The sequence below is a fragment of the Rhodotorula paludigena genome (genome assembly GCF_050403205.1).
Source record: "Rhodotorula paludigena JCM10292 DNA, Rt_paludigena_JCM10292v1_ctg6, whole genome shotgun sequence".
NCBI lineage: Eukaryota > Fungi > Basidiomycota > Microbotryomycetes > Sporidiobolales > Sporidiobolaceae > Rhodotorula > Rhodotorula paludigena.
The window spans coordinates 283,721-307,334 of record NW_027481452.1 but is presented as its reverse complement, the minus strand read 5'-3'; the positions used below and the strand labels follow the sequence as shown (position 1 = coordinate 307,334).

The window sequence follows — 23,614 nt, the reverse complement described above, 5'->3', positions numbered from 1 at the left end:
GCGAAGGCCAGCGGCGGCCGCGTTCTCCCTCGTCTTCCTCGCACTTTCTGCTCTTCGTGCTTCACTGGAATCATGCTCAACCCTGGATCGCAAGGACGCACTCGCCACGGCGTCGAGGACGAGGACATCGCTTGTGCGTCCGCCTCGCCCTCATCATCGGCACAGCGAGCAACGTTGCCGCACCGCCCTGCAGCGCGGTCGGCCATGTTTAGGCTTGAGAAGTGTCGATGCTGACGCATGGTACCCTTCTCAGACCGCCTGCAGGTTATGGGCGCTCGCGAGGGTGCGATCAAGGCGAGCCGACTTCGCACGAACAGGTCGTGTGCCTCCCGAGCTGACCGTTCTTCCTCGTGCAGGGTACTTTGGTCGGCGTGACGCTCGTGGCACTGTACGTCCGAGTTCCTGAAGTTGCGCTGTCGAGTCGTAGCTGACGCCGCCACCTTTCCGCAGGGCAAACTGGCGGTTCGCTTGCACTCGCCCTGCTTCTTTTCTCTGTTGGACAAGCATGCTGACCACGGTCATCGTGTAGATTTCCTTGGGTGCAGCGGCAGACGCTGGCGGGCAAGGCGTGCGTTTCTCTCCTCCATCCCGCAGCGACGAGGATTCCGCTCGCTGGTCGGCGGTGTGCTGACATACTGTGACAATTTGCAGCTTCCTCGCCAGTTGGTTCTCCATCTTCGGCGTGCGCTCCTGCCCAAGTGCCCAGACCAAACTCCTGTAAAGCTGACTTTGCTTTCATCTTGATGCCTTCAGATGGTCACGCACGCAGGTACGTTCCGCTTGGTCTCGGCGGCTACCTTGTTCAGCGGCTGACGGTTACTCTGCGCGCCGCAGACCACTACCTGCTGAAGTGGGAGCAGGAGCACCGCATCGTCTCGGAGCGCTGGCGCAACCAGGCGCGGAATGGTAGGTCCAGCTGCCAGTTGCCAACAAGCTTGTTTGTACGCGAGACCATGTTGTTGACTGTTGTGACCCAATCCTGCAGAGCTCGCTGCAAAGGGAACCGTGCCGTGCGTTCTCACCCGTCGCCCATTCCTTCTCCACGGCCCACCTGTGCCTCTTTACATATTCACACTCATTTCCACTCAGGTCGGAGACGGCAATGCGCCGGTGGAAGGCCGACTACGACGCCAAGCTGCGAGCGACGGTCAGCGCGCCTGCAGACGCACCCTCTGCACCGGCACCAACGGCAGGAGACGCTGCGAGTCGGAGCACGGTGATGCAGGAGCTCGAGCTGGCGAAGCACGAGAAGGAGGGCGGCGTCGATGCGCCGAGGGCATGAGACGGACCAAAATTGAGCAAGTGGCAGGAGGAAGCTTGTAGCGGACTTGCGTGGCGCCGGCGCTCTCTTCGCATTAGACTCTCATTCGCCTCTCAAGCTTCCATTCACCTCTCAGTGCTTTCGAGATTCGCGCAGAGCCCGCGGGTTGCATGACCAGCCTCCACTTTGCTATGTCTGCCTCCCGCATGATACAGCATGCTTGTGATGATCGTCTCTGCGTTCCTCACGATGCAGCGATAGTCTACCTACACCTCCCTCCTGAGGATAGCGAGCCCCTCGGCATGGTGCGTCTGCGAGAAGAGGTCGGCGGCGCGGACGCTCTCGATCCAGTAGCCCTTCTTGCCGCTCTGCGCGCGCTCCTCCTCGGCCGCAGAGTGCTTGACGAGCCACCCGATGTCGCGCGCCTGCGTGCGCGGGTTGCAGCTCACGTAGACGATCGTCGCGGGTTTGAGCGCGAGGAGTTGCCTGTCGTAAAGGGCAGAGGGTCAGGGTCCGGTTCGGGGAGTCTGGTCGGCGCCTCGTTCTTGAGGACCGGCATAACTCACTTCAGGAACTGCTCGTCGCAACCCTTGCGTGGCGGGTCGATGAGGACGCTCGTCTGGTCGGGCGGGAAATCGATTGACTGTGCAGCGATCGGGCGTCAGCGATAGGACTGTGACGAGTCTGCAGGAGAGGCGAACGCACGCCAAAGATGTCCTCGGCCTTGCCGTCGCGAAACCCGACCTCTGCGCGGCCCGGGCCGGCATTGAACTCTGCGTTGCGCTTGGCCCACTTGATGCTCGCCTTGTCAATCTCGATGCCCTCGACGCGGTCAAACAGGTCGGCAAGCGAGATGGCAAAGAGGCCGCTGCCGCAGTACGCGTCGACGAGGTACCGCTTGGCGCCGTCGCCCGACCCGGACGGGCGCGGGCCGACGGCCGCCTTGACGGCGTCGAGGAGCGAGGGGAGGATCGAGTTGTTGTTCTGGAAGAACGAGCCCGCCTGCTGCTCAAACTCGACCGTGCCGACCTGCTCGCGCACCGTCGCGTGGTGGTCCGTGATGCACACGTGCGGCTCGGTCGAGGGCGCGTAGTCTACGGGCTTGGTCGTCTGCTCGGCGGGTCGCGGCGGGAGCGAGTCGCGCAGGAGAATGGTCGCGCCGCGCTTGTAGGCCGAGATGTTGCTGTGGGAAAGCAAAGCGCGGAAGCGTGAGCGAAGCGGTTCTGCTTGAGAAGCGAATATCCGCGAGCCGGCCATCCTGACGCACCTCTTGACCTTCTCACGCTCGCCGACGAGCGCGTCGTTGATGACCTTGGTCGCGATCACGCACTCCTCGATGTCGACGATGCGTTTGCGTCCCTTCTGCTCGAACCCGATCGTGATCTCCCACTCCTTCTGCGCCTGCTCCGCCTCGGCGTCGCCGTCCGCCTTGCCCTTGCCCTTTGCCTTGCGCCGGTTCTTCTGATTGTGGCCCGAGGGCGGGACCTGGAAGTGCGGTGTGAGCTTGGTACGGTAGGCATAGTGCAGCGGCGAGGCGAGCGTGGGGCCGGGCGCGGGCACGAGCGCCGGGTCGAGCCCGGAGAAGTTGGCGAACGAGCGGCGGATCACGTCGCGCTTGAGCTCGAGCTGCTCCTCGTACGACAGCGGCTGGTACTGTGGGTGTCCTTTTGTGGTCGGTGGACGAGCGAGAGAGCAGGAGACGATGCGGGACGAACCTGGCATCCCGAGCACTGCCCGTAGTACTCGCACTGCACGCGGTTTCCAAACTTGGCGCGCACCGCCGCCAGCTTCTCCTTCATCTCGTCGGTGAGGACCCGTCCCGGGAGCTCCTCGACCTCGGCCTGGCGGCGCGGGCTCGGCTCGAGGATGTCGAGGAGGTCGGCGTGCGACATGAAGTAGTCGGGCTCGTGGCGGTGGATGTGGATCTTGACGAGCTCGTCGGGGAGCGCAAAGGGGATGCTGACGAGGCGCGTCGGGGCACTCGCGCCGGCAGGAGTGAGCGCCGCGAGCCCTTCGCCTAGTTCGCGTTTCACGCGGAAGCAAGCGCGTCAGTTCCCTCGTCCGGATGCGGCCCGCGGGACACACGCACCGTGGTCATTGAGCGCGAGCACGCGAACCTTGACGTCCTTGCCCTCTGCGCCCTTGCCCCACTCGCGCTCAGCCTCTGCGACCCAGTCGCGGCCCTCGTCGTCCTGCAGCCGCACGAGCTCGTCGACGCGCTCCTTGCCCAGCAGCTCTAGCACGTCGAACGCGCCCGCCTCTTCGACGCCGCCCGGCTTGGGCGGCTTGACCTTGCGCGCGCGGGCCTTGCGCGGCTGCTTGGCCTTGGTGTCCTTGGCCTTGGACGGCTGCGAGGTCGAGGTCGAAGGGAGCGGGTGCTCGACAAGGACGGGCGGGACCGAGACGGGGTCCTCGACGGTGAGCTTTACGCGCTTGGTCTGCGGGTCGGCGGCTGCTGCCTGGGCCGCGGCGGGCGCGGCAGGGTCGAGTGCGCTCGAGCGAGGAGGCGGAGTCGGCGAGTGGGCGCGCTTCTCGGCGGGGAGCGACATGGCGCGATGCAGCGGGCGGGCGAGGACGGAACGGCTGCAGGTGCGGGCTGCGCGCACGAGCATGCAGCGGCCAGACGGAAGCGAGCGCGATCGAGCTCGTCCTCGTCTCGTGAATCCGCGACGCGCTCATTGCACAGCCCCGCTTCCCTCGGCGCATCGTTGTAGACCGGGATGCCTAGCCGTCTTTCTGCTCGGCGGGTGCCTGGACACTTTGTGCAATCCCGTGCGTAGAGAGGAAGCAGGTCCCGCGACATGCGCCGAAGCATCCGCGTAGAAGGTCGCTTCGTGGTAGAGCCTGGCTCGGACACCGTAACAGTCTCCCGACTCGAAAGCAGCCCTTGCTCCACATCCTCCACCCGCGCGAGCATAGATTCCGCACCGAACTCGACGAGAAACCGCAGTTTGCACCTCTCGGGGACCACCAGCCAGAAACGCCAAAGTCAAAACCGGATCATTACGACACACTGGACAATGCGCGTATTGATCAGAATTGAAGTGCGGCACCCTGCATTGGTCGCAAACAAGGGCGGCACCCTCTGGGAGTCAGCTGCTGAGCCTAAGGGAACGGACGAGGCGAAAGAGCGACGCACCTTCTGCTTCTTGTCACCGCCGAGCTCAAAGTGCTTGCAGCGCTTGAGCGCGAGCTGCATCTTGTACTTGCAGACGGTGCACTCGAGGCGGAGGACGACCTTCTTGGTCGTCTTGGCCTTCTTGTGGAAGACGGGCTTGGTCTGACCACCGTAGCCTGCGCGGCGCCGAGAGCACGATCAGCGGTCGCACACACACACACAGCACGCGCAAGCCGAACGCACCCGACTGCTTCCTGTCGTAACGGCGCTTGCCCTGAGCGAAGAGCGAGGCCTTGCCCGTCTTGTACTGGGTGACCTTGTGGGGCGTGTGCTTGCGGCACTGCTTGCCCTTGCAGTAGGTACGGCGGGTCTTGGGAACGTTGACCATCTGTGTGCGTGCGCGTGGGCGGGGGCAGTCAGCGCCTGCAGCTGGCGGGAGAGACGGTGGTGGGGAGGCGGGATGTACCTTGCTCGAGTCCTGCGAGCGCGACACGAGCGGCACAAGCGCACAAGAGCAACGCAAAGATCAGCTCTGCCGTCCGGTAGAGCGAGAGACGCGCCTGCAATCTGCTGCCACCGCCCGCACGCCGGCGACGAGCGCGGACCGCGACCGCCCCGCCAGCCTTCCCTGCGCCTCGCCAGACCCTGCCAGTGCCACCGTGACGACCCTGCATCCCAGCAGACACGCAGGACGGGCGCCGCGCACGCCGGACGCGCCTCCCTCCCCCCTGGCACTGCCCGAGTGCGCCTGCTCCATCTCGCAGGGCCTGCCCAGCTCGCCGGCGACTCGCTCCGGTCCGCCCGAACGGCGCGCAAGGTGCACGAGAGCACGAGGGATGCGCTCGTGGCGTAGGTAGGGCGCGGGCGGGGGTAGTCGAGGGTGCCGGGGCGGTGGTAAGGCTTTGCGAGGCGGAGGGGGGCGCGGCTTTCGCGGCGGCGGGCGGGGGGTTGGCGGGTGCGGCGGGTTGCGGGTAGAGTGCAGCTGCGTGGCTCGAAGGACTCGGTCTCGGCAGTACTCACCTTGAAGCCGGCGGGAAGATCCAGAGAGCAAGAGCGACGCCGCGCCGACGAGCTCACGCGCCGCATCCCTCGCCCCGCCTCGCCCGCGCTCGAGACCCACGCTGCTGGGGAGTAGCCTGGGGCACACACGCTCACCTGGCTTACCACCACAGCCAGCCCTGCTTCAGCCCCGCTCGAAGCGCGCGAGTCGGTCCTGCTCTCGCCCCGCCCCGTGCCACCTCGTCGCTCCTCGTCGCTTGCACCGCACCGCCAGGCTCATCTGTAGCACGCGGGAGCACGGCATGGGCGCACTCTCCTCCCGCATCGCTGCTCCCGTGCAAGCGGCGACCGAGTGGGCTGTTGCCGCCGCTACTGCTCCGCGCACTGCCCAGGGCGACTTCTCGCCAGACTACGACGACGTGCACGAGGTCCTGCGCATCTTGCAACTGGACCTCGACCTCCCTGCTGAGCTTGCGGTCGACATCCTCGAAGCCGCGTGCGCTTCCCTCCTCCTCGTTGCTTTCCCCGTGCTGGACCCCTCTGGTCTGACGCTTTTGCGCCCTCCTGCTGCGACAGCGAGTACTGGCCGTGGCTGTCGAAAGCTTGGACAGGCGACCAGATAGTCGCTGCCGGGCCACAGGGCCATCTCTCCGCGCAGACGCTCGTCGTCACGCCCCCCTTGCCCGCTCTCCCAGGTGCCCCGGAGCACTTCCTGCGGCGCGTGTCGGTCTGGACAGACTCGAAGGATCAGGGTGCGCCGCTGCTTGACGACGACGTTCGTTTCCAGATCTGACGTGAAGGTGCTCGTTGCAGGCTTTTCCGGGCAGCCGGAACACCACGGCACGCGCGAGGCCTCGTCGTCCTGGTTCGAGCTCGTCCTCCTGCGACCCGCGTCTTCTCGATCCGATGCTGCGCACTCCAACGCCCCCGACAACTCCTCTCCCGCGCCGCCGCGACCCCCTCTACCAGGCGACTCGACCCCGCTGTCGTACCGCCCCGTCCTCACGATCCGCCTACACTCGAATATCCACGCCTCGCGCACCTTCACCTCCTACACGCTCATCCTCCCACCCGCGCTTCCCAAGCCCACCTCCCCGGACCTAGACCTCGATCCTGACCCCGCCGGTGCCATCCCGGGCAACTCGTCCCTCCTCCCTCAAGCGCACGCTCTGCTGCGCGAGGCCCGCGCGGGCGACACGCTCGCAGTGAGGGCGTGCGCGCAGTACCCGGCGTGGGTGAACCGCGTCAGGGGCGCCGCACTCAGGGTCGAGGTTGCGGTCGTGTGAAGGGCGGACGGGGGAGGGGGTCGTCGCGAGCGGTCCGTGGCTAGTAGGCCCACGCTTGTACCGCTCGCGCGCCCGCGTGGGTGGTTGTATGACTCTTTTTGTGCAGTCTTCCGTGGTAGACACGCTTCGATTCGTTCATGTTGTCCTGGTATCTCAACTTGCATCGCAACTCCTGTCTGCTCGGACTCAACACTCGGGTCGACCGAGGATACGCTCGAGAAAGTCGTTGAGATTGCACAGATACGAGGCGCGAGAGGCAGAGACTCAGGCAGACGGTACGACAGAGGAGAGGGAGACGAGACGAGACGAGACGAGACGAAACGAGACGAGACGGGGATCTACCGAAAGACGGCCCGAGGGCGAGAGACGAGACGTGACTAGATATTGAGGGCAACAAGGGTGCGCACACGGACTAGCAGACGAGATGGACGATCACGGAGAGAGCGAGAGGGCGCTGCGTAGTAGGTGACAGGTAGGAGGCCCAGAAGTGAGCGCGAGAAGATACTGCAGGGAGACGAGATGAGAGGAAGAAAGCACTGCGGAGGGAAGCTCGGAGAGGTACTGCAAGGACGGTCCAGAAGAAGGGGCGGAGTGGCCCGGACGGAGAGGAAGAAAGAGAGATTCGGAGGGCCTTCTCAACCCGGACGAGGTGATCAAGCGCGCGGCATCACGCACCCCTCGCGGGGAAGCGTGTGTACGCAGGCGGTGAGTCAGCGCGCACAGGCTCGCTCGGCGCAGGCGGCGCAGGCGCCGCGGCGGCGGGCGGGCGCACCGCGAGCTCGTGCGCAAGAAGGCCAAAGGCGTTTGCCGGCCCGACAAAGGCGGCGAAAGGGTTCGAGCTGGACGACGCAGCAGGCGGCGAAAGTGCGACGCGGATGGCGCCAGACGAGGAAGGGCCGGCCTGAGGCGCTGCGTCGATGTTGTCGAGGGACGGCGAGCGGATGGCAACGGGCGCGCGGCCGCTCTCACCGGCGGCGACACTGCTCTGGGCGTTCTGCTGCGGCGCGGCCGCGACGTCCTCTTCGACGCCACTGTCGGCGCCGTCGCTGTCGGGAAGCTCCTCGAAGCGACCCGTCTCGCTGTACCGCACAGAAAGGCGGGCACTGTCGACATCACCGTCGCTGTCGTCGTCGCTGACGTCGTCGCCGAGGCGGTGCCTAGCGACAAACGGCCCGTCAGGCTCGCCCGCCTCATAGTTGCGCTGGATGTCGCGCGCGGCGGCGGCGAACTCGGCGGCCAAGGCGGTCGAAGCGGGCGGCGCGTTGTCGTCGACGTAGGCCCTCATGTACGAACGCTCGTCCTCGTCGTCGTCCGAGCTCCTGTTCAGCGCCTTCGACGTGCGGACCGAGCTGTCCCAGACGGCCTGAAAGCGCGGGTCTGAAGGCCTGCCGGAAGTCCACACCGTCTCGTGAATCACGCGCGGACCCTGCCTCCTCGGGACAGGTGCGTGTGCAGGGCCCGGAGCCGGCGCGGGGACCTCCGGCGAACTGTCGCGGCTGCGCGCGGGCGACTCGCCAGTCGAGTAGCACCTGTGCGACGAGGCGCAAGAGTCAGGTCAAGCCAGGGAGGATACGCTGCGAAGCGGGACGCACTCGTCGTTCTCCTCGTCTTCGTCATCTGCGTCCGAGGCCCCATCGATGACAGCCTCATCGACGACGTGCTCCTCCGGGGCGACAGCATTGATCGGCTCTTCGTGCTCGACGGCCGGCTCGCCGACGCTGCTGCCAGTCCCACTCGGGCTCGTCGCGGGCGGGCTCGAGGTGCTGTGACGGCTCACGATTACGCACTCAGCCGACCTGCAGTGCGTGTATTGTCAGTCGCGAAAGCTGCGAGACAGTCGAGGAGTAACGCACGGGCTGTGGCCATCATGCTCGTCGCCCGGAACCGTGCCGCGGACGATAGCCTCGCGGCAGACGTGGCAGGAGATGGCGGGCTTGAGGTGCTTAAGAAGCGTGCGGTAGTAGTCGTTGACCTGGTAGGACGCACACAGAGCGTCAAGTCCAGCTTGAGAAAGGCAAAAAAGAGCGCGGGAGTGGAGAGGTGGACGCACCTCAGTGAGCTGCGTGTTGCTCCACTGCGCCTTCCAGAGCTCGCTGTAGAGGACGGCCTCGTCCTCGCTCGGGGGCAGCTCCTTGCCCTTGCCCTTGTCAACAATGTGCGGTGCATCGAACTCGACGAACTCGTCGTCGGACGCGAAGCAGGTTTCCTGCGAGTCGGTCTGGACGGCTGATTCGACCAAGACATTTTTGATGGTACGCCTGAGCGAAGCCGACGACGACGCTGGCGTGACCAGGCCCGAGTCGCGAGCAGTGAGGGCGTCAGGCTTGCAAGGCTGGGAAGGGGCTGCCGGAACCTTGGACGAGCGAGACCGCAGGTCATACGAGCCCGTAAGCGAGGACGAAGAGCCGGCAGGACTAGCAACGGGCGTGAGCGGCGTGTCGAGGGAGGCGGCGTGAGCGACCTTCGAGCGCTTCGGGATGGAAGGACCGTCCTGCTTGTCACTACTGCCGGTCGCAGGGGTTTTGACGGGCGCGAGAAGCTGGCCACTTGAGGCGTCGATGAGGCGAGCTCGGACGCGCGTGTTTGACCTCGTCGGACGAGACGGTGAGAAGGGCGAGGGCGCGATGGGAGCGTCCAGAGCGTTGGCGGCGGAGTGGGCGCGCTTGACGGGCATGGCCGACGTGCTGACAGTCGAACCGGGTGCCTCCAACTTGGCCTGGACCTTGACGGCGCGGGGAGAGCGCCTGGCGGTCTTGACGGCGGGGCTGAGAGGAGGGGAAGAGGGGCGGGTGTAGGGCGTACCGGTCCTTGCAGACCTCCGAGTAACGCAGGGCATTTTGCTCGGCTCTATCGAGGAGAGTGAGCTGGGTGGAGTGAGGGGAAGGGAGGAGAGGGGAGAGGGCGCGGGAGACGCCTATTTTATGCAGCATCGCGGAACCGCCCAGGACTCGCAAGTTAAGCGTGTTCGCGCACGCAATTCGCACTCTTCTCGGGCGGCTAGCTGGAAGCGAGAAAGCAGGTCTAGTGGCCGTTCACACCGTCAGAGAGGACCACAAGCTAAGCACACCGGCAAGTGGTGTGAAAGCGATGAAAGCGAGCAGGAGCACCTGTCTTCGACGTCGTGGATTCAGGGACCGCAGCCGTCGCAGCGCCTCGAGAGCATATGTTCGAGCGTAGGGAACCCTGCGATTGCTTCACAGAGGCGAGGATGCGCAGCTCAGGGAGGGTGGTCGCCCCAACTGATGAAGCCGAGAGACGGGGTTGCGGCAGCCTCCGAAGCGATGTGACTACCTCAGGCCCTCATGTAAGCTGTAGCGTTAGCACCCAAGCTACAGTCGTAGCCCGCTGAGAGAAGCGAAGGGTGGTGACGGGCTGCGTCGGCACGAGAAGGTGCGGAAGCCGACGACCGTCGCTCTCCCTCTTTCCTCTAAACTCCTTACAAACGAAACTACCGCCGAAATGCAGTCTGCAGCACCGCGTGTCCTCCGCACTAGCCTCCTGCGCCAGGCCCCTCGCGCGCACCAACTCTCCTCGTCGCCGTACGCCACCGCCTCAACCTCGTTCTCGCCGTACCAGTCGAGCCACCCCGCCTGGGCCCCGTCTCCGTCCTCGTCCTCGTCGACCTACACCCCCTCGCTCCGCTTCCCGACGAGCCACGTCCGCAGCTTCTCGTCCTCGGCCCCGGCTCCGGCGCGCGAGGCCGACCAGAACCCGTTCGAGGACCCAAAGTTCCACGAGCACGCGCCGCTCTTTGAGCGCATCCAGCAGTCGCCCGAGGTGCTCGCCGCGATCGAGCGTGCGTTCCGCGCGCGCATCGTCTGTTGTCAGGAGGAGGTATTTACTGACTCTCCCTTGTCTCGGCGCTACGCAGACATGGCAAAGCTGACGGCGGAGAAGACGGGCGTCGACCTCGCTGCGGGACACAAGCCGAGCTTGTCGATGATGATGAGCCTCGCACGGTGCGTTTCCTCTACGCTGACCGCACTCTACTCGCCCTCGCTGACTCCGCTCCCCTCGCCTCGCAGAGACCCGGATCTCCGCGCCGCAGCCGAGCGTCTCATGGCCGCGCTCCGCTCCGCAGGCGTCGAGGTCGACCCGAAGCAGGCGTTCCAGGCGCTGCAGATGATGGGCGGCGAGGGGTTCGAGCAGCTCAAGAACGGGCTCGACGGGTACCACGAGAAGGCGCGCCGGGGCGACGAGGGCGACGACGAGGGCGGGAAGAAGTGAGCGAGGAGGAACGGTGGCCCTACTCTGTATTCGTGTAACTCTAGCGCAGCCCCTTTCCCCTTCTCTTTCTTGGGCAATTCGTTGCGACACTGGCGAGGGCGGCCAAGGACACGCGATAGCAAAACCTGCGCATGCGCGCTCTACTTCCTCGCATCGTCGTACCCTTCTATCCTCACGCTCCCCTCCCACGCGCCCACCCCGAGCACCCGCGCCAGCCCGCGATGGACCTCGACCTGGAACGGCTCGTACGGGACGCGCTCGCCGTCGATCGAGACGTGGCCCTCCTTGCCCGCTGCCGGCGCGGGGAACGAGAGGCGGTACGACGAGGCTTTGAGGTAGGTCACGGCCGGGTGGGCAAAGAGGCCGCCGCTGGCGGCGTTGTCCATGGCCTGGCGGGTGCGCAGGCGAGTCAGCCAGAGCGTCGACAGTAAGAGAGAGCGAGTCGAGCGCACCGTGAGGGCCTCGATGGGACCCATCGGGCCGACGAGCACGAGGTCGAGCAAGCCGTCGTTCGGATCTGCCGCAGGGAAGAGCATGACCTGCGCAAACGCATCTCTTCCGACATCAGAATCGGCGTCTCAGGAAAATATCCTGACGCAAAGCGTCAAAGGAATGCAGGACGCACGTCCTTTGCGATGAACGGGACCTTTCCGCCGTAGAAGAAGAAGACGCCGTCGCGCGTCAGGTCGAATTCGTACCACCCCTCCTCGAGCTGGTCGAGCTCTTCCTGGCTCGGGAGCGCCTCGAACCGGCGCTTGACCGGCCCTGGCAGCGCGTCTGCGACTCGGGGCAACCCGAGCGGGGGCACGTCGTCATCTTCGAGCAGCTCGCCGCTCGCGCCGCGCGCCTTGCCGAGCGCGGCATTGTGCCGCGCGGCGATGCGCGCCTTCGAGCCCGAGACGAGGTGCACCGCGAGGGTGAGCGGGTACGTGCGCCGTGCGAGCGCGCCGTGGATGTAGCCGAGCGTGAAGCGCAGGTCGCCCATCCACCGCAGGTGCTCGGTGCCGAGATCTGCGCCGCGCGTCGGTCAGCGTGTGTAGGACGAGAGGAGAGGGAAGGGAGGAGAGGGGGCGCACCGAGGTCGGCCATGAGCCCGAAGGCTTGGGTGAGGAAGGTGAAGAGACGGGTCGAGCTGCCCGGCTGGGTCAGCGACGACAAGTCGAGCGGCATCGGGCGACCTGTGGGCTTCGTGAGTCAGAACAAAGTAGAACGGAGGGTCTCGGGGCGGAGGAACGACGAACCCTTGAGCGCGACCAGCGCAGCCCACCTCGGGTCGCCGACCTTGTCCGGGCCGTACAGGCTCGACGCGAGCGCGTTCCCGCTCCCGCACGGGACATGCACGATGGGCGTCTCGCGGAGCGCGCGCGCGCCGTGCCCCGCGCGGTGCTTCGCGAGGCCGTTCAGGAGCTCGTGCACGATGCCGTCGCCCGAGAAGGCGACGAGGGCGTCGTACGCGCGCGGGTCGTGCTGCTGCCCGAGCGCGGTCGCGTTCGTCGGAGAGGCAGGTGGACCGGTGTCTGCAGGCACTGGCGTGAATATGGAGGACAGGGAGGGCGAGAGGGGAGGGCGACACGCACAGGAAACGTCGTAGCTGCACCCGGCAGCGTCAAAGACGGGCCGCACCACGTCGGACCACACCTCTTTGGCCTTGCCCTTCCCGCCTGCGGGATTGACAATGCAGTGCAGCCGTCGGCGCCGCTCGAGTCCTGCGGGTCGGCGCGAGGTCGTCAGCGCGGGCAGTGCGAGCGCGAGAGGGAGCGGCCGAGCGCACCTGCATAGGCCCTGTCTTCCGCCTCTTTGCACCAGTCGTCTACAGCGCATTTCCTGCCCTCTCCGCCCTGTGCGTGCCCGTCTGTCCCGCCGACCTCGTACACGGTTCCGTCGAGGGTCCAGAGCTTGAGCGGGCTCTTTGGGTCGCCCTTGATTCGCGGGACGAGGGCGGCGATGGAGATGTTGCTGAGATGCGAGGCAGCGTCGGCCGAGGCGGAAGGGGAGGGGAGGGCGCGGTGCGAGACCGAGACGGCGAGGAGGTTGAGGTACGGGACGACGAGGGTCGACGACGAGGCTGAGCGAGCAGGACGCGTCAGTGCGGCGCTTGTACGAGTCTTTGGCTGCTTTGGGCCGTACCTTTGGCGAGCCTGAGCGAGTGGAGGGTCCCTGGGTGCGAGTTCGGCAAAGTGGGGGTTCGATGTCAACGAGCCCGGGCAAGAGAAGGCGTCTGGCGCGTGTAGGCGCACGCCAGCGCGTGTGCATGCGACTGACCAGACTTTTCCTTGACCACGGCGAGGCCATGCTCGGTGAGGGCGAGGTGGACGGGGCGGTGGGAGCGCGCATCGACGGCGAGCAGCTCGCGGGCGAGGAGGGCGGACGCGGGCGAGGATGCGTGCATGGGCAGAGGCTCGTACGCGGCACCCTCGGGCGAGTCGCGCGCCAAGCAGCAGCACGCGAGCATGTGAGCAGAGAGTAGTCGACTGCAACCGTTGAATACAAAGTGAGTTTGTATTCGCGTTGTATTGGCGCGAGGGACGTGGAGCGGGGGTGGGTTGCCCTTGTGCGCGTGCATTTCCAGAGATGGCGACGCACAACTCGCTGGCTGCGCTCGTCAAGAGCGTCCTCTCGGGCGACACGGTCCGTCCCTCGCCCGCTTCCCTCCCTCTCGCGGGCCCTTCCTCTCTCGTTGCCTCGCCTTGTCGTCGTCGTCGCCTGCCGCGTCGACGTGCAGCCTCGCCCCCAGCGAGCTCCTTCCGTGCGAGCGCATAGCTGACGAGCTTACACACCCTTGCAGCTCGTCCTCCGTGGCAAGGTCGTCCAGGCAGATGCCCTCCCGAGGTGCGCTCCCGCTCGTCGTCGCGTCGAAAGATCCGCGACCACACCTCTACGAGCGCAATCTGACCCGCCTCTGTGCACCCTGCAGGGAAAAGGTGCTCCACCTTGCCGACCTCACCGCCCCGCGCATCGGCTCGCGCGACCGCGACGACGAGCCGTGGGCGTTCGAGTCGCGCGACTTCCTCCGCTCGCTCGTCGTCGGCAAGGAGGTCTCGTTCTCCGTCTCGTACACCCTCCCGACCACCACGCCCCCGCTCGAATTTGGCATCGTCTACGCCGCCAACCCCGACGGCACCGAACTCGACGTCGCTGCCGAGCTGGTCCGCGCAGGCTGGGCAAAGGTCCGCGACTCGGCTCGCCGCGACCAGGCCAACGGCGACGACGAAGAGGGCGCGGCGACCGCCTCGCGGCGCGCCTTCCTCCGCGACCTCGAGGAGGAGGCGCGCATCGTCGGGCGCGGCCTGTGGTCGTCTGACCGCCCGCCGCAGCGCCGCATCGACTACCTCATGCCCGAGGACCCCGTCGCCTTCCTCGCCGAGCACAAAGGCAAGCCCATCGATGCCATCGTCGAGGGCGTCACCAACGGCTCGCAGGTCCGCGCCCGCCTCCTCCTCTCGCCCGAGCACCACCAGATGATCAACCTCGGCATCGCTGGCGTCCGCGCGCCGCGCTCGGGCAACCTCTCGGGCCGTGAGGATGTCCAGGGCGAGGAGTTTGGCGACGAGGCCCGCTTCTTCGTCGAGAGCCGTCTGCTCCAGCGCCTGATCAAGATCACGCTCCTCTCGCTGCCCACGCCCACGCCCGCCCCCGGTTCTGCCCAGTCTGCCGCCCCTCAGCAAGTCAACCTCTTCCTCGGCACCGTGCACCACCCGGCCGGCAACATTGCCGCGCTCCTCATGTCGGTCGGCCTCGCGCGCATCGTCGACTGGCACGCCGGCTTCCTCGCGTCGTCGCCGACGCCGACCATGATGTCCGAGCTGCGCCGCGGCGAGGCCGAGGCCCGCGCGAACCGCCGCGGGCTGTACAAGGACGCGCAGCCGGCGGGCCCGTCGGCCGCCGCGCTCAAGGGCTTCAACGCGACGTGCGTGCGCGTGTGGGGCGCCGACATGCTCAGCATCGTCAAGGACGGCGACCCGGCCGAGCGGCGCGTGCAGCTCGCGTCGGTGCGCCAGCCGCGCCCGACCGACCCCAAGGTCGCGGGCCTGCAGCTCGAGGGCAAGGAGGCGCTGCGCAAGCGCCTCGTCGGCAAGCCCGTCAACGTCGTCATCGACTATGTCAAGCCCGCCGAGGGCGAGTACGAGGCGCGCGAGTGCGCGACCGTGCGCCTCCCCAACGGGACCAACGTCGCAGAGTACCTCGTCGAGCGCGGCCTCCTCGGCGTCCTGCGCCACAAGCAGGGCGACGCCAACCGCTCGAGCGACTATGACCGCCTGATGGCTGCCGAGGCGCGCGCAATCGAGGATGGCAAGGGCATCCACAGCGGCAAGGACGTGCCTGCGCCCCGCATCGTCGACGCGAGCGAGTCGGCGCACAAGGCCGCGCCATTCTTGAGCCAGTTCAAGCGCCAGGGCCGCATCCCCGCCGTCGTCGACTATGTCGCGTCGGGCTCGCGCTTCAAGGTGAGCCGGCCTTGCCTCTGAAACCTCGCCGCCCGCCGAGCTTCCCGACTGACCTCTCTTTCTGCCCGTGTCGCAAAGATCTGGATTCCGAAGCAGGACACCAAGCTCACGCTCGTCCTGTCGCAAATCCGCGCGCCGCGCACGGCCCGCAACGCCAACGAGAAGAGCGAGCCGTACGGCCAGGAGGCCGCGACCCTCTCGAGCCGCCGCCTCTTGCAGCGCGACGTCGAGTTCCAGGTCGACGCGACCGACAAGAGCGGCGGGTTCATCGGTCGCGTGCGTTCCGCTGCTTTTGCCCATCTACCCTGCCCTCCCTGTTCGTGGATGGCCGAGACTGATACAGCTACAATACGGACGACAGCTCTTCTACAATGGCCAGGACGTCGCGACCATGCTTGTGCGCGAGGGCCTCGCCAAGGTCGACGAGTACTCGAACGCCAAGGAGCTCTGGGCCGCGCAGGAGGCGGCGCAGAAGGAGCGCAAGAACGTGTGTACTCCTCACACCTCTCGAGCTCTTTCTGCCTGTCCGCAACGCCCCTTTACTCAGCGTGCGACAAGCTGGAGCGGAGATGAGGGCGTGCTGACGATGCTCGTGGTCCCGCAGCTCTGGTCCAACTACGACCCGGCACAGGAGGCGGCTGCGAGCAGCGCGGCGCTCCAGCCTGCGCAGGCGCGCAAAGAGTATGTCGACGTGGTCGTGTCCGAGGTCCGCGGCGGGACCGAGACGGTGCCGTTCTCGTTCTCGGTGCAGCTCCTCCAGAACGGCAGTGCGTCACAGCTCCTTCCACGGTCGTCGTCTCCGAAGAGTATGGCGACGTGTAGTGCTGACCGCGAGTTGCTGGACGCCGCAGGCATCCCTGAACTGGAGAAGCTCATGTTGGAGCTCACCGTGTTCCACAAGGAGGCGGATGTCACCCCGGCGGGCTTTGCGCCCCGGTCTGGCGAGCTCGTCAGCGCGCAGTTCTCGGTCGACAACGCCTGGTACCGCGCCAAGGTCCGCCGCAGCAGCCCGGCGAAGAAGGAAGCCGAGGTTGTCTACATCGACTGTGCGCTGCTCGATTCTTCCCTCTTGACCTGGCGCAGTCCGCTGACGATCTTCTCTCTCTCATGGACTTCCCCCCTGCACAGACGGCAACACTGAGACGCTGCCCTTCTCCCGCCTCCGCCCGCTCGCTGCCCAGTTCAAGACCCTCGAGGGCCAGGCCAAGGACGCGACGCTGAGTTTCGTGTCGCTCCTCGACTGGCGCACCGAGTACGGCGCCGACGCCATGGACCGGTTCCGCGAGCTGTGCGAGGGGCAGCAGCTCGTCGCCAACATTGACGCGCGCGAGCCCAACGGCACGCTCAGCCTGTCGCTCTTCGACCCGAACGACCCGAACGCGCTCGCGTCGCACGAAAACTCGCTCAACTGCCAGCTCGTCGGCGAGGGCCTCGCGCGCATCGACCGCCGCTCGCGCCTCCGCCCTGCGTACCCCGACGTGTGCAAGCGCCTCGAGGAGATGAAGAGGGAGGCATCGCGTGGGCGCTACGGCGCCTACGAGATGGGCGACGTACGTTCATTCTCCCTGCTGCCGAGTCTGCGCAAGCATGCACGCCGGCTCGGGCGCGCGGGCGTCGAGACCCACCTCATCTTTGCGTTCCTCCGCTGATGTCCTCACGCTTTGCAGATCCTCGAGGACGACTAGAGCGCCTCTGCCCGCCTCACCAAACCCAGCCGATCCGCCTTGCAGCTACGCCAAAACATCATCCTCGCATTCCGCATCGTTCCACCTCAAGCCCCTTCCCCCTCTTTCTCACTCTCTGGTCTCGTCGTCAAAATGTCGCACTCGCCGCAGTGTCGTCTCTCTCTTGCTCCTAGCCGTTGTCGCAGTGCATCCACACCTTGCATCGAGCATCGTTCTTGTCTGGTCCATCTGCGGGGCGAAGCGAGGTTGCCGTCTCGAGAGCGTCATGGCGATCCCACTCTTGCCTTCACACACTCGCAACCTCTGGCAGAGAGCTTGCTGCAGCTCCAATGCCTCCGCCGCTGTCGTCGAGCACGCTGCGGCGGCTGTCGTACCTCTCGCTGGCGTTTGCCTCGTCGTCGTCGGCCCCGACACCCGCCGCCGCGCTGCCGCTCCCTCGCCTCGCGCGCGGATCCGCCGACGTGTGGGCGGACGGGGCGCTCGCAGGCTCAGACGAGCCAGCCGCGCCGTTCACTCCGGCAAGGCGGGCGCTGAAGCGGCCGCGGACTCGCTCGGACGACGGCGACGAGAAGCGGGTCTCGCCGCGCCCGTCGCTCCGCCTGAGCGTGCGGGCGAACACGCAGAAAGTCTTTGCAGATTCGCGCGCACTCCCTGCCTCGCTCCCGCGCCAGCCCGTGCGGGTGCCGGCGCGCGAGAGCCGTGTTCGGCCGCGGGCGTCTCCCCAACTCGCACGTTCTCTCGCTTCTCTCCCGCCCAACACCGCCCGGACCCGATCTACTCCGCCCAGTCGCCCTCTACATGCCGCTGCGATGCGCCCGGCAAGCGCACCACGCTCGCTGAGCGCGCCTCGACCCTTCTCCACGTGCCGCATCGCCCGCCGGCCCGCTCTCGACAGCCACGTGCGGCCCGATGACGCGCATGCCGCCTTTTCGAGCGGCACACAGGGGAGGGAGCGGGGTGTGGGAGACATCCTGCGGGACGAGGCGGCTGCCGTTGTCGGCGAACAGGGGAAACCCGCTGCGCCTGCGCCTGAGAAGGTCGAACCGGCACATTCACCTTCTGCTGCCCCTCCCGCAACGAGCGCACCGCCGAAGAAGCGCAAATCCGCATGTACTCCGAGACCACCTTCGCCGTACGGAGAAATCAACGAGCTGGTCCGGCACCCGACGCTGTACGACCCGGTGCTCAGACCGCGATTTCCCATCGTTCTGTGTCACGGTGCGCTGGACTGTCGCTCCTCATGGCGCACACAGCTAAGCTGATCTTTCCGCGTGCAGGACTGTATGGCTTCGACGTCAAGGGTCCCGGCTTCTTCCGCTTGCACTACTGGGGCGACTTGCTCAAGATTCTGCGCGGCAAGATCGGCGCGGAGGTCTTTGTAACCGCTGTACCTGGGTCTGTCTTCGCCTTCCAGTCTTATGTCAGACTGCCGCGGCTGACGAGGGTGCACTCGCAGCACCGGCTCCGTCAAGAACCGTGCGCACGTCCTGCACAAGTCCCTCGAAGACACGCAAAGTCTCCTCAATCGCGACCTCAACTTTGTTGCGCACTCCATGGTGCGTGTAAGCGGTCCTGGGCCTTTGCGCGTCGCTAACCTGCCGCGTTTCCGCAGGGCGGTCTCGACGCTCGCTACCTCATCTCGAATATCCGCCCCACCCTCTACCGCCCGCGCTCTCTCACAACGCTCTGCACGCCGCATCGCGGCTCAGAGTTCATGGCCTGGTGTCGCGCCAACATTGGCATCGGTACCGAGTTCGAGCCGAACGAGGTGCTCAACCTGCGCCCTTCAACCTCTTCCTCGCTCGACGAGCCCGACGACGCCTCGATCCCGCTCCCTTACTCGCTCAAGTCGCCGATCCTCTCGCGCGAGCAGGTCGAGGCGGCGAAGAAGGCAGCCGAAGCCGCAAAAAAGGCTGAGGCGGCGGCACAGAAGGTCAAGGACGCCGCGAGCCACTTCCCCGGCCTGCCGTTCAACCTCTCGACGAGCGTCACGTCATACCTGCTCGACTTGCTCGACTCGCCGGCCTACGCCAACCTCACGCCCTCGTTCCTCCGCGACGCCTTCAACCCCTCCACGCCTGACCGCGCCGACGTCAAGTACTACTCGATCGCCGCACGGACCGAAAAGATACCGATCTGGCACCCGCTGTGGCTGCCCAAGCTCGTCCTCGACGGCGCCGAGCAGGCGCGCGTCTCGCAGGGATGCGCCGCACCGCCCGAGTGGCGCGGCAACGACGGCCTCGTGAGCATCGACAGCGCGCGGTGGGGCGAATTCCTCGGGACGTTTGACGCGTGCGACCACTGGGAGATGCGCGGGTCGAGCGGGCTCAGCAGCGCCGAGGCGAGCAAGCACGCCGTCGAGCAGGTGACGCGGTCCGAGATCCGCGACTCGCGCGAGCCGCGAGAGGGCGAAGAGGCGACGCAGGTCAAGGGCAGGGGCGGCGCCGAGAACGGCTGGCAGTGGCAAGACGTGTATGCCCTCGTCGGCAAGCTCGTCGGTGTCAGCACGAACGGGTCGAGCAAGAAGAAGGACCAGCCGCAGACGAGCCCTTCGCCTTCGGCGCCGCAGGCGTCAAGTCCGAGCAAGGCTCCTTCCGAAGCAGCCCCGCAGCCCGGCGCAAAGAAGGAACACATGGACTCGGACGACGCGCAGGGGCTCGCGTCGGCTGCGGGCTGGATAATCCGCCAGCTCCCGGGCTCGTCGATCGGGTCCAACGCACCCGCCTCGTCGTCGAAGGACGCCTCGCCTGCGCCGACCGCACCCGCCAAGCTCGCCGACGACTCGCCCTCGCGCCTCTCTGCCGTTTCGTCGAGCGTGTCATCGACTGTTTCCTCTGCGGCGTCGACCGTCGCCGACTCGGTCGTCAACAACAAGGCGGCGAAGCTGCTGTACGGCGCGCCGGGCCTCTCGTCGTCGGCGTCCGAAACTGAGGCCAAGGCGAGCAAGGCGCCGCCCGAGAAGCAGAAGTTCTCGCTCGAGAAGATGGCTGTCGCGCTCTGTCGCAAGCTGCACAACGAGGGGTTCTGAACGGCCCTATTGTACTCTGTTCCCCTCTCCTCCTTCGTCTTTCTCCTCCGTCAGATAGATTCGCATCAGCAGGATCCCTTTTCCGCACCTTGTAGGAACGCCCCGAACGCAGACTCACGAAAGTCGCAACGTGCACATTGTCCTCGTTGCTTCTGTTGCGCAAGCTTGTGCTTCCTCTCATGTCGATCGTCTGGAACAGCGAAGACGAGGAGACGACCTTTTGTTGCACGACGACAAGGGAGAGGGCGGCGAGGGTACGAGGAGCGGGAGAAAGAGACATACACTGAGTGCGAGAGAAACACAGGAGATAGTCAGTGTACACGCCCCCCTCGCACCGTCGTTACACGGCGCGGAAGGAGGGCGGAAGGTAGCGGTGGTCGTGCAAGGGGAAAGGGCGGGCAGCACAGAGAGGCTGTACAACGAATGAACGAGCGGAACGAACAGAAGAGAGGAAAGGAAAAGAACAGCGGAAAAGAGGACGACGACCCGTATGTGCAATCCTCGAGGCACTCCCTTCAGACCAGAACACACGCGAAGCCTCAGTGCGCCCTGACGGCCTCGATCCCGCGCCCGAGCATCTCGACGCCCTCCATCGCGCTCGCGCCGGCAGTCCAGGTCGCAGGGACGAACGACTGCTGCTGCTGCTGCACCTGCGCGAGGTGCGCGCGGCGCGTCGGAAGCCCGCGGACCTTGCGCGGCGCAGCGGCTGCCGCCGAGGACGAAGCCGTCGTCGCGACCGAGTAGTCGGACGCGCCTGACGACGACGAGTCGTCGTCGTCGACGAGATGATCGACGGCGTGCGCTGGCTGGCGGTATTGCTGCTGGATGGGCTGCGCGACGGGGAAGCCGCGCTCGCGCGCCGAGGTCGACGAGACGCCGCCGCCGAGGACGGCAGCGCTGCTCTGGCCCCTGCTGAGCGCCGTGCGGGCGCCCTGCGTGACCGGGCCGAGCGCGCGCGACCCCGCAGCGAGCGGCGTGGCGGCAGACCCGTCAAGGAGAACGTGCTCAGATGACGAACGCGCAAGACCGTGGCGAGCGAGGAGCGAGGGCGAGACAGTGATCGAGGTCGAGAGCGGCTGCTGCGGAGCCTGCGGCTGCGACTGCTGCGCAGCCGCCGACGACGACGAGGCCGATGCCGATGCCGTGAGGGTCGAGAGACGGGCCGTCCAGCGTTCAAAGTCCTCCTTGCGGAGGTGCAGCTGGAACGCGACGACCTGAAGGAACGCGCGCTCATTCTTGTTGACCTCCTGCACGGGCAGGCCCGAGATCTTGGCCCACGCGCGGTTCGAGTAGTTGCGGTCCTGGAGGTACTTGCTCGCCGAGATGAGCGCCGCGAGGAACATGCGGCGGCCGCACAGGACGGGCGAGTTCTGCGCCTCGACGAGCTGCGAGAAGCGCTCGCCGAGCTCGCTCGCGAGCGCCGACGCGTGCACCGCGTGCGCCGCGTCGAGCGCGTCCTGCGGCGAGTGCGGCGGAGACGGGTACGACGCGGTCGGCGCGGCGCGCTTGCACGCCTTGAGCTCCTGCTCGAGGCGGACAATCTCGCCGCGGCTGGCGTCGGCGCGCGCGACGGCGTCGCGGATCTCGCGGCGCGACTTGTGTAGGTAGTAAAGCGCGAGCTGGAGGGTCGAGCACGACGTGCGCGAGCGGCGCAGGACCTCCTTGACAAACCACTGGAGAGGGAGGACTCCGTTGGCGGCGGTGGCGGCGGAACTCGCCGAAGGCGAGCCGGTCGGGCACGAGGTCGAAGCGGCAGGACCCCAGATCGACTCGATGGCGAGAACAGACGCTCCTGAAAGAAGCAAGCGCAACAAGGAGACGAAAGCGACGTGAGCGAGAAGGCCAAACGAGCGAGTGGCGACTCTCGCCAGAGGGGCAAAAGGAGCGAAGGAGGGTGCGGAGAAAGCTCACCAACGAGGCCATTCACGAACCGGTCCTTGTCGTTGCCCGGCTGCTGCAGCTGCGCGGGGGCCGACAAGCTCGACTCGGTGTACCGGCGCTCGAGCGGCTGGTGTTGCTGTGAGCCCGACGCGAGCGACGCCGCGCGCGCGACCGCCTTGGCGGTGAGATCGTCGCGCTTGACGAAAGACGACCTGCCCGAAAGCGAGGGGACAGTCGCAGCGCGCGCGAGGCCCTCGGTGACGCTGGTGGCGGCGGCGGTGGCGAGCGAGGGGAGAACCTCGTCCTCATCCGGCGTAAGCACCGGCGTCGGGCAGTGTGCGTCTGGCGCGTCGAGCGCGGGCGCAGGCGGCGGCGCGGTCGACGCGTGGTCCCAGGTGCAGGGCTGCATCGCCGGAGTCGGCGGGAGACGGGCGCCCATCCAGTCGTGCACCGACGAGGGGACGGCGCACGGCCGGGAGGCCATCGACGGAGCGGTAGAGGTGGTCGTAGAAGCGTGCGAAAGAGAAGGGCGGCGCGAAGCCGAAGGGCGGGAGCGCTTCGGTTCGGGAAGGCCGCGGTTTTGCGAGGTGTGAGAGCGGGAGCGGGCGAGGGACGCGACAAACGCGGCGGCTTCGTCTGAGGCGGAGGGAAGGCCCGAGGAGGACTCGGGCGAGGAAGAGGGGGGAGTGAGGAGGGAAGTCATGGCGGAGTAGGGTGACGCTGACGGGGCGGTGCTGGAGAGCGGTGGCGAAAGGTGCTGACGGTACGGCGTGTACTGACAACCTGTCAACGATGAGCATGGCAGTGGAGCGGGAGAAGGCAAGAGGTCAGTACGTCACTCGAGGGATGACCCGGACGAAACGAAGACAAGGTCCGTGTCGAGAAGGACAAGGGCGTGGACTAAGGGGCGAGCGAGAAACGGCGGCACCGACGCACAACAGGTTTCGACAGGCTCCCGAGCAGAATGATCCCGTGGTGCGTCTTGGTAGAGGCGGATAGTGCCCTCGGTGGCGTTCGAGGGGCGGACAGGAGAGGCGACGGCGGCGTGACCAGAGTGCGAGGGGTGACCGTGACGTTACAGGCTAGAGCGGGGTGTAGCCTGCAAGAGGTTTCGAGTGCGCGAGAGGCTGCTGAGCGCGGGCGAGAATGGTGGCGGATGGTTTGGTTGCGGTTGAGGTGGGTGGTGGTGGCGGTGGAGACGGGAAGAGGGCGCTCAGCAGAGGGCGCGTGCAATGTGCTTGACGGTGAACATGATGGGCGAGTGTGTGTGTGTGAGTTGGAAAAGTGACTGGGCGAGGGCCGACGACGACGACGCGGGTGCGAGGCGGTGAGTGCGACGAGTGACTCGCAGCAACCCGAAGCGGCGGTGGCGAGAGCGAGCGAGAGTCGAGGGGCCGAGCAGTCACTGGCTCGTCAGACGAGCGAGAGCAGCTGCAGGGGCAGGAGGCGCGGGACGTGAGCACGCCACTGTGCGCGAGTCGAGTGTGCTTCCCTCCGACTTGAGTCGAGAGGCGGCGGCAGAGTCAGGCGAGGCGGGGAGACGCACCGGCGCGCGGGGGACGGCGGTCTCGGCCGCGATTGCGCTCGACTCGGCACTGGGGCACTCAGGGCACGAGTCAGTACCTGCACTGCAGACTCGAGTGCACCCGCTCAAGCAACGCACAGATCGCTTGGCGGGTCGACG

The 23,614-nt window shown here is 66.6% G+C and overlaps 10 protein-coding genes across 10 annotated transcripts; 5 read left to right on the top strand and 5 right to left on the bottom strand.

Moving 5' to 3' along the window:
• Positions 1-72: 72 nt before the first annotated feature.
• Positions 73-1,282, top strand: JCM10292_003128 (uncharacterized protein; the record flags this gene model as incomplete). The annotated part of the gene is made up of 10 exons (XM_076646852.1): positions 73-133; positions 254-294; positions 357-388; positions 451-462; positions 530-568; positions 652-682; positions 754-769; positions 835-906; positions 986-1,010; positions 1,090-1,282. 10 exons carry the CDS (start codon positions 73-75, stop codon positions 1,280-1,282), a joined length of 522 nt encoding a protein of 173 aa, XP_076507613.1.
• Positions 1,283-1,527: 245 nt separating this feature from the next.
• TRM2 (tRNA (uracil(54)-C(5))-methyltransferase) lies at positions 1,528-3,810 on the bottom strand (the record flags this gene model as incomplete). The annotated part of the gene is made up of 6 exons (XM_076646851.1): positions 1,528-1,747; positions 1,828-1,904; positions 1,967-2,444; positions 2,529-2,914; positions 2,977-3,278; positions 3,351-3,810. 6 exons carry the CDS (start codon positions 3,808-3,810, stop codon positions 1,528-1,530), a joined length of 1,923 nt encoding a protein of 640 aa, XP_076507612.1.
• A 484-nt stretch (positions 3,811-4,294) lies between these two features.
• Positions 4,295-4,767, bottom strand: JCM10292_003126 (uncharacterized protein; the record flags this gene model as incomplete). Its single annotated transcript, XM_076646850.1, has 3 exons — positions 4,295-4,315; positions 4,401-4,555; positions 4,623-4,767. 3 exons carry the CDS (start codon positions 4,765-4,767, stop codon positions 4,295-4,297), a joined length of 321 nt encoding a protein of 106 aa, XP_076507611.1.
• A 913-nt stretch (positions 4,768-5,680) lies between these two features.
• On the top strand, positions 5,681-6,664 carry JCM10292_003125 (uncharacterized protein; the record flags this gene model as incomplete). Its single annotated transcript, XM_076646849.1, has 3 exons — positions 5,681-5,874; positions 5,955-6,130; positions 6,192-6,664. 3 exons carry the CDS (start codon positions 5,681-5,683, stop codon positions 6,662-6,664), a joined length of 843 nt encoding a protein of 280 aa, XP_076507610.1.
• Positions 6,665-7,331: 667 nt separating this feature from the next.
• Positions 7,332-9,500, bottom strand: JCM10292_003124 (uncharacterized protein; the record flags this gene model as incomplete). The annotated part of the gene is made up of 4 exons (XM_076646848.1): positions 7,332-8,193; positions 8,257-8,460; positions 8,518-8,636; positions 8,715-9,500. 4 exons carry the CDS (start codon positions 9,498-9,500, stop codon positions 7,332-7,334), a joined length of 1,971 nt encoding a protein of 656 aa, XP_076507609.1.
• A 623-nt stretch (positions 9,501-10,123) lies between these two features.
• On the top strand, positions 10,124-10,891 carry JCM10292_003123 (uncharacterized protein; the record flags this gene model as incomplete). The annotated part of the gene is made up of 3 exons (XM_076646847.1): positions 10,124-10,460; positions 10,536-10,623; positions 10,690-10,891. The coding sequence occupies 3 exons, from the start codon at positions 10,124-10,126 to the stop codon at positions 10,889-10,891; spliced, it is 627 nt and encodes a 208-aa protein (XP_076507608.1).
• Positions 10,892-11,031: 140 nt separating this feature from the next.
• JCM10292_003122 (uncharacterized protein) lies at positions 11,032-13,343 on the bottom strand (the record flags this gene model as incomplete). Its single annotated transcript, XM_076646846.1, has 9 exons — positions 11,032-11,280; positions 11,344-11,430; positions 11,517-11,902; positions 11,968-12,069; positions 12,133-12,408; positions 12,469-12,597; positions 12,663-12,956; positions 13,019-13,048; positions 13,154-13,343. The coding sequence occupies 9 exons, from the start codon at positions 13,341-13,343 to the stop codon at positions 11,032-11,034; spliced, it is 1,743 nt and encodes a 580-aa protein (XP_076507607.1).
• Positions 13,344-13,462: 119 nt separating this feature from the next.
• On the top strand, positions 13,463-17,021 carry JCM10292_003121 (uncharacterized protein; the record flags this gene model as incomplete). The annotated part of the gene is made up of 9 exons (XM_076646845.1): positions 13,463-13,519; positions 13,677-13,720; positions 13,806-15,336; positions 15,415-15,612; positions 15,698-15,823; positions 15,941-16,103; positions 16,188-16,382; positions 16,465-16,886; positions 17,004-17,021. The coding sequence occupies 9 exons, from the start codon at positions 13,463-13,465 to the stop codon at positions 17,019-17,021; spliced, it is 2,754 nt and encodes a 917-aa protein (XP_076507606.1).
• A 329-nt stretch (positions 17,022-17,350) lies between these two features.
• Positions 17,351-20,049, top strand: JCM10292_003120 (uncharacterized protein; the record flags this gene model as incomplete). Its single annotated transcript, XM_076646844.1, has 4 exons — positions 17,351-18,239; positions 18,299-18,416; positions 18,478-18,577; positions 18,634-20,049. 4 exons carry the CDS (start codon positions 17,351-17,353, stop codon positions 20,047-20,049), a joined length of 2,523 nt encoding a protein of 840 aa, XP_076507605.1.
• A 539-nt stretch (positions 20,050-20,588) lies between these two features.
• On the bottom strand, positions 20,589-22,633 carry JCM10292_003119 (cyclin family protein; the record flags this gene model as incomplete). The annotated part of the gene is made up of 2 exons (XM_076646843.1): positions 20,589-21,841; positions 21,961-22,633. The coding sequence occupies 2 exons, from the start codon at positions 22,631-22,633 to the stop codon at positions 20,589-20,591; spliced, it is 1,926 nt and encodes a 641-aa protein (XP_076507604.1).
• Positions 22,634-23,614: the final 981 nt, after the last annotated feature.